At 43.1% G+C, this 12,391-nt stretch overlaps 1 protein-coding gene across 4 annotated transcripts in view; it reads left to right on the top strand.

Moving 5' to 3' along the window:
• Positions 1 to 2,336, top strand: part of LOC139047354 (uncharacterized) — a 121,673-nt gene extending 119,337 nt beyond the window's left edge. For all 4 annotated transcript variants that reach the window (XR_011507113.1, XR_011507111.1, XR_011507112.1 and 1 more), the window contains one exon: positions 2,200 to 2,336. Coding sequence is in view for 1 of the 4 variants with exons in the window: in XM_070521179.1 (XP_070377280.1) it covers positions 2,200 to 2,210 (11 nt within the window). In the remaining 3 variants the exon portion in view is untranslated. The remainder of the gene's footprint in view (positions 1 to 2,199) is intronic.
• Positions 2,337 to 12,391: the final 10,055 nt, after the last annotated feature.

Raw genomic sequence — 12,391 nt, 5'->3', positions numbered from 1 at the left:
TGTGAGTGAGGAAGTTTCAATGATTGCAAGTCGCGGCAAATACTAATGCAGCATATCGCGGCAGATGCTTGCCAGGCAAAACGCGCCGTGTCGTGTATCTGCCGGATGTTCATATTCAAAATTCAACGCGCTTTTCGTCATCAGGCGTTTCTGTCTGATGGATAACACTAACGCTGCGCTCGGTTTCGGTTGAAACATGATTATGAATTTTTTTAATTAGGTGAAATTTTCAAGATTAAAAAGATGAGGGTGCATTAAAATGTGACTTCCTCTATATTTGACATTTAAGCAACTGTCCCGAGGGTTGAAAAAAAGGTAATTGACGATTGTTCGTTAATTCTTCTGATACTCACGTTGTTAGCGGCAAAATATGATCGCCTTAAGGTCAAACGAATTTGCAAAAATTCCCCGATCGCTAAGCTCATAATCTATATACAAAAAATCCGCATATATGGTTTAAACAACATGGTGTACGGACGCTCCTGGCAAATTTTCACGGTGTTCGCCACCATTACCGTCACTGTGCAATGTTCCGCAAATGGTTCGGTAGGTTATTCTAAAGCAGTTTGTCCCCTTAAGGGTGTTCTGCTGTGTTAGTTATAGACACGCAAAAACAACCTTCAATAGCTTTAGCTACAGCTAATATCAGCAGCCATTTATGACTTCTGGGCCTAGACGTACATCTGCGCTACAGGGAGTTCGTAGCGACCGTGCTATATTCGTCGTCCCCGCTCCGCGGAATACCAGTTTGCCTCGTTCTCAGTGCCTCTACGTGCGGGTCATTGCCCCCTTGCTGGCCCGACGGCGGCGTCACCACAGCCATTCGGCAAACCTGCTTTTACTTTTGAATAAAGCCAGCCGACTCTCCGTTCTCAAACAGTCAAAGCGCCTATTATTTGCCTCCGCAAAATCAAGCTCCCAAGTTCATGCAAGCGAACTTCAAAACTTTCGACTTTAAGCTCAACACGCATCTGATCTGAGTGACTTTTTCTGTATTCTAACGCCGTGAATCGCCTTTCCCTCACTTAACCTCGCATGGTCACCGCACCCTCCCTCGCCCTCGCCTCACAACGTGCGCCCCCCCCCCCCTCACCTCATTCTCACCTGAGGGTTAGGGCAGATGAGGGTGTCCATGTCAGGTAAAAATATATATTTTTCTCTGAGCAGCCACAAATAACTTCTTTGTAGCTGACGTCCAATCCACCTCCGCGACCAACTTTCATAGACCTGTTTTAGATTCGTCTTTCTAGAATTTACTTCCTCGCTATTTTAGTACATGATCTTTACCCTCGTAAAAGGTGGCAGTTTACTATTTTCTATTGATACATTCTTAAACATTTCTGAAAAGACTTCTTAAGAGGAAGCTTTAGCTCGGGCCCAACTCCGATGCGGCCTATTCAAATACATATAAAATGCAAAAACGTTTTTCTGAAATAACCCCTGGACCGATTTTAATGAAATTTGCTGCATTTGAGAGAGAAAGGTAAATTCTAGTGACTGTTGGAAACACAATTTTGATTTACTGTTTCACTTTTGTTTAAAAAATTTTCAAATATTAGACGGTTTGAAAAAAAAAGAAACCAGAAGCACGGAGTTTACAAATTCGTAGCTCTGCATCAAGAGCAGATATCGCGGTTCTGTAAAAGGCAACCGTTAGATCACTCGAAGCGGACAAATTCGATATGTCATTTTACATCTTGCATGAATTTGTTAAGTTGTTTACAAGGGTTCTGCGCAATCTGTACTTCCATATTAATACATTTTTTGATATTCATGTGTAACATATCAATTTTGTCCGCTTTAGATGTGCTATTAGATGCAATTCACAGAAGTGTATTGTCATTTTTCGTTGTTGGGTTACAGAGTTGTAAACTTGATAGTTTGTGTTTTGATAATTTTTGATTTTTACCAATTTTTATTAAAAAATTGACGACCTAAATCGAAAATTCCAAACCAACAGTCACTAGATTTTAAGTTTTTCTTTTAAATGCAACAAACCTTGCCAAATTTGGTGCAGCGGTTGCCGAGAAAAACGAATTCTCCTTTTACATGTATTTACATAGCAGCGCCGGAGTTAAAGCTTCCTATTAAGGTAAAGAATAAAAGGTGAATGCATATGAATAAATAGGCAGAGTATTACGAGTCATGATTTCTTCCATGTTTAACTTATGTGAATATTTCTTTTCTGTTTCATTGCAGACCGAACGTAACTTGGATGATGGCAATAACAGATCACGCATTTGTAGCAACTTTACCTTATGATGGTGGTGGTGACCTATCCTGGATGCTCTATTGAAGTAATCAGAAGAAATTAGACAAAATAAAGGTTGGCAAGCATAGTTCGTTGATAAATATACTCGGAATCTGGCAAGAGGTTACGAAATTATTATTACGTAAACGGGTTCATTGTTTTGGTATCTTTATACGGGGACTTCTCTCGTCGCAGCTATAGATATACCAATATACCTTGACATCGGGCAAAGGGAAGGGGTCTGGCAAGCGGCCAGCATTTCCTCCTCTCTGACTTTCGCGAGCCGGCAAGGTGCTGTTTGAATCTGCTGTTATCGCGGGCTGTCGAAAAACTTGGGAAGATTTAGCTCGTTTTGGTAAATATGTACGCGATGGTTATTCATACAAGGAGGACGGGGAACCACCATTATATGCCGTAGCCTTCGGGTGCAGCAGTAACTCTGTACAGTATGTAGAAAGTTATCTTGGCTGCGCAAGCATGCGACGTGCATTGCCGGATGCGATATGTGTAGCTACGTGTTGTGACCTATTTTGGCTGTAAATCGTGACGAAAGCAGCGCATAAGCAGCGATAAGCAGTACCGGCGTAAATTTGATAATCTTCTGACTGTTTGATTGCTTGGCGTAGGAAATGAATGTAAATGCGCTCGTGTACAGCCAACCCAATGCAACTCCGAAACAGCTAAGCGGCACCTGTTATAGAACGTTTGCGGCATCGTTCTGACGCACTTCATGTCTACTATGCTGCGGCTGCATTAGCGTCCTGTGTCAGGCCGATGAGCCAAAACAGTGATCATTGTGGTTGGTAACCCAACATGATAAGATAACCAATGTGCTTCAACATTGCCTATTTGCCCTTTCAAGCGATGATATCTGAAAGTGACCACAAAAAAGAATGCGACGGCTACTTGTGAGGACACAATTGCCGCGAAATTGGTTAGCCCGTAGGATAGGATGGGCCCAAAAAGACCGAACAAGAAAATCGGTTTTCATCCTCTTCCGGCCTGTGCGGTTTGAAACTCACTTATCAAGATTGATCAAATGGCTAATTTGGTCATCGTCTAACGCTAAGGAAAATGTGCCAAGACACCTAAGCACCTATTGAGATTTGTGAATGCGAAGTCATTAAGGTCCTCTTGAACGCCGCTGATGGGTTCTTCGAGTTAGCTTGGCGCGTTTTCATTTCCCCTTACCGAGGGGCAGTCAGAACGCAGCCGAGAGCTTGCGCGGACAAAGAACGCGAGGATAACACAGGCTTACCATAGCGAGGGTGACGTGGCGTCATGGCGATGCCCTCTCCCCTCAGGCAAGATCTGGCGCGCTAATGAGCCAGCAGGTGTTTTACTTTCGCCTGCTCTGGTGTGACGAGGCGCAGCTTGTGACCTGGCGTCGCAACCAATGGGAACTCCATCGAGGCGCGCTCATGCAGTGACGAGTTTAGGTGCCGTTTTGCTGCCGCAGCTGACGGACGCCGGCTATTTCGTTCAATGGGTCATTTGACGCTTTCGCCAAAAAAAGAACAGCCGGGTTAGCGTTGCAATAAAACCGCGCTTGGTCATGCCGCATGCTCTTTCCATGCGCTGTAGAACAAACTTCTACCGCGGATCCTAGCTGACGTCAGTCAGGCTGTTCAGCAAAAAAAAAAGCAACGAGTACAAAGACACTGTGCAAGATACAATTACAATATCTACGGTGTTTACTCGCCAGCGTTTCCGCGATCAAACACCGTCGATCTTAATATTGCGTCTTGCATCAAGTCTTCCAAATCTTTTTTTTTCTTTAATGCGAGATGATTACTTGGCTCATTGTGCAACCCAGCCGTCATCGGAAAGGGCTGGAAGAAAAGCTGTGGCAGAAAAACGGCACACAAATTACGTCGCCTTCACATAACTAAAAAAATTCAAAGATTTCTAATCACTTCTTATGAGTTGTGAATGTGAAACCCATGTCCAGTTTAACGCCGCTGAGTAGACCTTCGAGTTTTGCGCTGCGATTAATGTTATTGAGTTTTGCTGCGGGGTACGTTACCGAGTTTTGACACTACCCAGTTGAAAAAGACAACAGGAATTCCTGTCGCAACTACAGAAATTTCTGTTGTACAACAGGATTTTTCTGTAGTAACTACAGATTCCTGATGGAGCGACAGACTTTTCTGATGTACAACAGACATTTGTTGTTGCTACTACAGAAGTACAGTCTGTCGTATGTCTGTTGTTACAACAGAAAGCTGAAGCTCTACAACAGATTTTTGTAGTACTACAGAAATTTCTGTTGTACAACAGGATTTTTCTGTAGTAACTACAGATTCCTGATGGAGCGACAGACTTTTCTGATGTACAACAGACATTTGTTGTTGCTACTACAGAAGTACAGTCTGTCGTATGTCTGTTGTTACAACAGAAAGCTGAAGCTCTACAACAGATTTTTGTAGTACTACAGAAAAAATTGTCATCACTACAGGCACCCTGTTGTCCCAACAGAAATACTCCTGAAGTAACCCGAAAAACTTCTGTAGTGCTACAGAGAGCTGTTGAAATACTACAGAAACCTATTGTGGCAACAGGCCCCCAATTGTCACAACAGAAGTGTTCCTGATGTAATGCGACCAACTTCTGTTGTACTACAGAAAAATGTTGTTGTACGACAGAAACCTATCATTGCAACAGGCCCCCAGTTGTCATAACAGAAGTGTTCCTGAAGTAATGGACAAACTTCTGTTGTACTACAGAGAACTGTTCCACAACCTGAAACCTATCGCCGCAACATATACCCAATGATGACAACAGAAGTGCACTGAAATTGTGTGATGCGACAAGCTTCTGTAGTGCCCGGTTGAAAAAGACAAAATGAATTCCTGTCGCAACTACAGAAATTCTGTTGTACGACAGAAGTTGTTGACATTTCTTAATTGGGAGACATTTCTGACGTTACGACAGAAATTCTGATTTCGCAACAGAAGCATTCTGTCGCGACAACAAGAGTTCTGAAGTCGGAACAACAGCTTTATATCCTGACAGCGACTCCGACGTTACGACACCAATTCTGACGTCGCAGCAGAAACATTCGGTCGCGACGGCCAAGAGTTCCGAAGTCGCAACAGAAGCGCTTCCCGTCACGGTCCTTTAAAATTGTATGTTTTTGCATCGGTAGTGTACACTGTACTTTTCTCCTGCGCGGTATTCAATCGCACTTCTCTGAAGCCGGCAATGCTGACACCGATGGCACCGACACCGGTATTAAAGTCGACGTGGCGAATAGTTATAATTGTGCCGTGACGACGCGGCACCAGCAACGCCCTACCGGCCTCCTCTAAATCGGCCGCTGATCAAAATCATACCATCTGCGGGAATGGCTGCGTATCCGTTATTTTTTTTTTTGGTAAGATGTGGCACACAGGCCTGTGGACTTACATGTGCTGTTACACTGACACATTAGTTAATTTCCCAGGAATATTTCACAAGCTTATGCGAAGCGGAAAAGAAGATTTCGGTTGTTCCACAAAGTTGCGTGAAAAGCTGTCTCGCTCGGGTCTCATTAATCTGATACAGTGCTGCCGTGAGAAGCCAGTATGCTGTCAGAAAGAACTCTCATCCACGAATGTTTATGTAGATATTTTGCATTGAACACACGAATTATATGCGCGCTCAAAAGTGTAAAGAACGAGAGACAACTGTCGAAACTAGCAGTAATAACCCTAAAAGTCAACGTTGTCTATTTCTGAATTTCTTATTTAATATGGATATCGTACATCAAAATCGATGTTCTAGCACTGCACGATGTACTTGTCGATGGTACGAACACTCTTGCTCTTCTAGAGATGCGGCACTTGACGCGGTGGAGTGATAGCGGATCTTGGCTCTCAAAACGCAAATGTAAACATCAGCGCATCAGCACGTCGTACTATTCACATGGCCAAAACGTACACTCGAAGACCATGTCAGGGGTGGTGCAGTGGTAAGATGCCGGGCTAGGAATCGAGAGGTCGCATGTTCGAATCCTAGGCAAAGACGTTTTTTTTTTAATTTTTTTTTTACTTTTATGTTTTTCTTTTTTGTGCTAACAAATTTACATAATCTTACGGACGTCTCTGTCAATTTTTAAAATTAAATATTGATCAAGAACTACAGAACTTTCTACTACAGGACGTCACACTACAGACAACAGAACTACAGGCAACAGAACTACAGGCAACAGAACTACAGAACTACAGACAACAGAACTACAGAAACAACGTCCCAAAATACAACAGACTGGTAAAATTTCCTGTTGTGTTTTTCAACTGGGTAAACTGGTGCGTAGGTTTATTTTTTGTACAGTTTCTGTGTTAGCATGTTGCCTGTAGACCGGAATCATTTGGACGATATTGCTGAGAAATCAAGGACGCCGCACGCCACGGACGTCCTGCGGAACGAGGGACAAGCGAAGTAGCAGCAGCCACCAGCAGGGCATCTACGCCACGCCCCGCGGTGTTGCGTCGCCGTAACTGCTCCGTCGAGGCGCGCTTGTGACGTGGCGTCGTGGCGATGCCTTCACCCCTCACGCAATACCTGGTGCGATAGTGCAGTAGCAGGTGTTCCGTACCGTCCGCTCTGCTTCGTCGAGGCTCAAGCCAGCAAGCACGAACAAGCGTCACAGTTAATGGGATTTTAGGTACCCTTTCGTGGCTACAGACGCCGCCAGCCTTTTCACTCAATAGACCATTTGACACTTTCGCATCAAAAGATGGCTATGGTGAGGATTCAATCCTCTGCCCCATAGCCGCTGCTACTGCTTCGTGGCCGAGCGTGCTAACCAGTGCGCCATAATTCTTTATTTTTTATTTCATGATATTTATTACGAATACAATACCTACTTGCGTAAAGTACCTACATAGCCACCAAAATAGCCATAGCCGCGTCTACAAGCACAAAATAAACGCTTCACAATACAATTATTACAGTAAACAGTTCTCTAATAAGGAGGCAAAAGGACACGCTGCGTCGACAATGGATGCCAGTCTGGTTGTAAATCTTTTGGATCGTAAAAAGATTGCAGCTGTAAAATCATCTGAATTAAATATGAATGCCGAGACACAAGTGGTTCTGCATTCGGATCTAAAATGCGAGTTTTCTATAAACTGTACAAAGTCAAAGGTGCAGCATGTCAAAAGGCACATCTTCACATTTAGGTGCCATAAGGTATCGTATCGTATGAGGATTTACATCAAGATCCTTTTTTAAAAGTCGTATGGAGAATGTACTAAAACAAGATGGTGTCCTTGCAGTAAAAAACAGCGTTCTGTAGTTTTGGTTCCACTTCAGAGACGACAGTTAATTGAAGATACATATGTGTCTTTGTCACTTAACCAGGCATTAACAAATAGCATTTCAGTACGCACTTTATAGATGAATGTATTGGAGTGGTGGAGAAATAGGCATTTTACAGACTCGTGAAAGCACGTCATGTCCAGCTAAGCCGATGCTCAGCGATCGGTGTTAGGGAGGTTAAAAAGCACATCAATTGGATCTTTATACAAATTTTTGCGCGAGATAGAAAATAAGTATTCATTTGAGAACCCCATTGCCAGAGAGTGCACGGAGAGGTGTAATTCACGCATGAATCCTTGCAAACATGGACGTGCAGCAAAGTTTGTCAAAATGACCAAATTTGGTAAAACGTTGACGACATAAATTTGCAAGAACAGTAAGCAATGGGTGAGAACAGGCTCGAAAAAGGGAGAAATAAGCATTTTTACGATTAAGGTGAGCCAGGCCAAGTCCGCCTATAATAATTGGTCTGAAAATGTTGTCACGCCTCAATGGCTCTTATACGTTGATGAGCAAATAAAAATTGCGAAGATTCCGCGAATTCGCTGAATGTAAATCCTGGGAAAATGAAATATCTACAGCACATAGAAGAGTTTTGTTGCCAAAAATAAATTCCATGCTTTAGCTCTGCCAAAGATTGAGAGGTTCGGGCAATGAATGTTCGGGCATAGCGCCTTAGGGTTGACACTTGACTTATTTGCATCCAGTGTAACGCCCGGGTATTTTGGTGGCTCACAAGACCATTCAATACCAACAAACTGTGTTGGCTCGAAGATCCATGAACCAAACTACAGCCCCAATCTTTCAGCTCAATTCGGTCGTGCACCAGAGGTGGTGCGAAATTCCTCTATCTTGGACACCCGAGTCTTGATACTGAACTTGTCCGTGCAAAAGAAAGCGAGGTCATCTGCATATGCCAGCGCTTTTACCTCTGTCCCATAAATACTGAAACGATGGCTATTACTAGAGTGAACTACGTATAAACACGGTGGTTCTAAATAGCGGGCAAGAAGTAATGGTGACAAGGGACAGCCTTGCCTCATATAGGAACGAATGGACACAGGCTTGGACAGGTGACCATTAACAATTAAACGAGTTGAACAATCGTTATAGCACAGCGTCACACCTCTAAATACAACGGAGCTGATGTTAGCACGCTCGAGAAAAGAAAACGGAAAATAATGACGGACCCTATCAAACGGCTTAGCTAAGTATACTTGGAGCAGTGCTAGTTAGCCATGAGAACTTGAACAGTGTTCCATTATTGTACGGGCAATGCCTATGTTTGTATTGAGCGGCCTTTTAGACCTCTGGTCCCGTGAGAGCCAGTAAGAACCGACATTGCAAATTGTAGTCTGTATGACAGCACCTTTGCAAAAATTTTATAGTCTACCTTACAGAGTAATATGTCTGTAGGCTTCAGTAGATCTCAGTTTCTATTGGTCTGTGTATTTTGGAATGAACATTTTTTTACTTCTAGTGAATGCTTGAGGAAGAGCATTCAGATCAAAGCCAAGTCCGAAATTATTGAGTAACACGAAAAGGAGTACGGACTTATGGCTCCATAAAGCTCGCCTGCAATGCTATCCGGACACGGCGTCCTTGATATCGATAATTCGTCAATAGCAAATTTTTTGTTGAGTGAAAGAACCATTAATGACAGCACACTCTTGTTCAGTTAAAGGGGTCGCAAAAAACACAAAACGTGCTATCAGATTATCATTTTTTTCATAAGGGGCACTAAACAATGCAGTGTACCAAACCTCAAATTCGGAAATAATTTCCTTTGTATTAGAGACCAAGGACCCGTTGGAATAAATATCTAATATCCACCTGCTTTTTTCATTGTGCTATTCACCAAGTAAAGTATGTCGTGTGGGTACCTCAGAATGCAAAGTACAATTATTACGCGATCGAACATGGGCACCTCTATAGCGCATTGTGTCATATTCCTGAAGTGCGTCTTTAACTCAAGTGCTGTCCGTACACGTATCTACACCTTCTCTCTCCCTTCTCTCGCTTCCCCTTCTCCCTTCCCTCGGCGTAGGGTAGCCAACCAGACTATTGACTGGTTAACATCCCTGCCTTCCTATATTACTCTCTCTCTTCCTGAAGTGCACATTTCGCATTAGTAATTTCGTTCCTATAAGAACCCGGTGTCTCGCATCCTAGGTCACAGAGGGTATAAAGACTTTTCAGTAAAGTATTTTCTTCAGATTTTCTCTAGAAGGACCGCACAGACTCAGTTTAAATCGCAGCTGACCAAACTTCTTGTTTCAAAATCTCCCATGAGGCAAATAAAGGCATATCAGCAGCAAAACAAATTTAGAGTTCCAACCACGCACGAGAAATAAAGTAGCCATCATTCACAAGTTAGAAGTTAAGTTTCCAGAGCGCCTAGTTTGGTCTCAAATTTGAGCGAAGGTTTTGCTAATCTGCGCGATAACAATGCAATGATCTGAAAGAGAAACAGCTTTTGTTTTACAAGACATTCAGGGGATATAAGAGCAGATGAAATATAAATGCGATAAAGTCGTGAGAGGGTACTACCTTGTGCATGTGCATAACAAGGGAAGCTGCTCGATACCCCTCTGTCAAAAAGCCCAGCCTTCTCAATCACTGCGCGCAATCGTTGCATCGCGCAGTTATCACTGTTATCCCAGCTGTAACAGGCGACAGTGACAATTGCCTTCGGCCCCGTGCACGCACTTCACCTATGCCTGGCGAGCGATTCAATAGATGGCGTAACGATCGGCTGCGGAGTAAAAGCTTTACTGCGGAGCAAGCGTGGCGAACTGCAGCCGCTCTCTCTGCCTTTCGCGTTGTCGGCGATCCGCACACGCCGATGCCGGAGCCCATGGCTGACGTCGAGGAATAAGACGCAGCGCACTTCAGGTACCCATCGGACGACTGCTACGACATCTCCCGGAGTATGAGGGGGAGAACGATGAAGAACCCAACGAACCCGATGAAGAAAAGTAGTGTCACCACCGTGGTGCCGCTCGGAAAAATACTGTGATCACCTGGCAAATGGGTGTAATCGTATGAAAAGGGGTGTCATCGAGAAAGAACGCTCACAACAATGTGCAACTAAACACTGCGTTATTGAGAACTACGCAAATAAAACTCAGTTGAAAGATCGCAATATGGCTGATTTGTCGTCTTGCGTCGTTGAAACCTCATAAGCACTGGTATTACACTCTGGAACAACGCAGCAGCACTAAACTCAGCAACTTTTTGCCTCAATATTAAACTCAGTGCCATCATTTATTTTATTTGTTTATTTTTTGAAAGTGCCCAAGAACAGCTTTACACCTTAATATTAGTGCACTTGTGCTACACAAAGAACACAAAACCGAAAAACAAAACAGGATATCTCAAACAAAAGTGGCACAAAGCGCAACAAAATTTGAATTAATCAAAGACAGAAGTCAGATAATGAGCAAGTGGTAGAGCTGAAGGTATCAAGATCATGATGCAAGGTATTTTGTTGTGCTACAAGACGTGTTATAGCGTTGGATGTGCAAGAGGAATTCACGTAGAAAATGCTAGGATTACGCAAGTTAGGGCGAGGCAGGCAGAACGTTACAGCTAACAATAACAGCGGACAGGAGAAGTGATTGTGAATTAGTTTATACAAAAATAAGTAATCACGCTATTTCCGCCTTATTTCTAGGGGTCTCATATTAAACATCTGCAGTACGCGCTCATAGGCATAAAATACACGGCGTCCAAGAAATCGCTCGTAGAGGATACGAATGAAACATCGCTGAACACATTAAATTTTTTCAACATTGGTCAAATTAATACATTTTCATACAACTGAACTACACTACAACTTCGAGCAGACAAAAGAATACTAGAGAATAAGGCAGTTCACATTCGTAAAGGTTTTAGTCATCCTTGATATGAGGCCCAACTTCCCGTAGCATGCATTAACGATGCTTGGAACGTGTTCTTCGAAAGTTAGCCGGGAGTCAACCAATATTCCTAAGTCGCGCGTAAAATTCACTCTTTTCAAACGAATTTGATCAGGTTAATATTCGTATAGTAAAGGGTACATTTTGCGATTAAAAGATACAGCAAGCGACACACTCAGCGATACGTAATGCTCTGGCATTTACACATCACAGGAACTGCTCAGGTGGCCTCATAGTTTTTTTTCTCTGAGGAGCTTGGCTAAGGTTAGCAGGGACACCCTATATGATCCACCAGCTACCACTACTTCGGATGTTCGCACAGTCCACAGCCGGTCGCACAAGTGTAGTTCACACTGTACGATGTGCTTTTATTACTCTCAAAAACCATTTTATTCTCGGGCGAAAACCGCGTCCTACAAACGAGGTAGTCACGTAATGTATCTACAAAAAACGATGTCAACGCTTGTCAAAGCCAACAGCAGAGCTTATTCTATAGCGGAACAGTACCCAGACTGCTGAGATCAACGCCAGTTCCAAGATATTCATTTACAGAGTGTCGAATGAAATACATTGGCTTCGAGTTACTTTTCTGTTGCATTGTCTGGAACTGCAGTTTGTTAAATATGCCTTGTAAACTCAACCGCTTTGATTCGTAAATTGCAAGATGAGCGGTAAATCAGTTAATCAAAAAAGTTAATCTGTGAATTCTTGTTAGCCGATTATACATTCTCATTCCTCGTACGTATAATGTCCGCCGCTTAGAGTAATCCAGCTCCAGGACTAATATTACACCGTCTGCCACAGCCATCTTTTTTTTTCCAAGAATTTCTCAATAAATATAACAAGGAAAAAAAGAAATAAAAACGATGTGTGCTAGGCGAGAGGACATCGAGGCACCTTACTCTAAACTAATAAA

The sequence above is a fragment of the Dermacentor albipictus genome, chromosome 7 (assembly GCF_038994185.2).
Source record: "Dermacentor albipictus isolate Rhodes 1998 colony chromosome 7, USDA_Dalb.pri_finalv2, whole genome shotgun sequence".
Classification (NCBI taxonomy): Eukaryota; Metazoa; Arthropoda; class Arachnida; order Ixodida; family Ixodidae; genus Dermacentor; species Dermacentor albipictus.
Note: the sequence above shows the minus strand (reverse complement) of the source record. Positions and strands in the feature narration are given on the sequence as shown.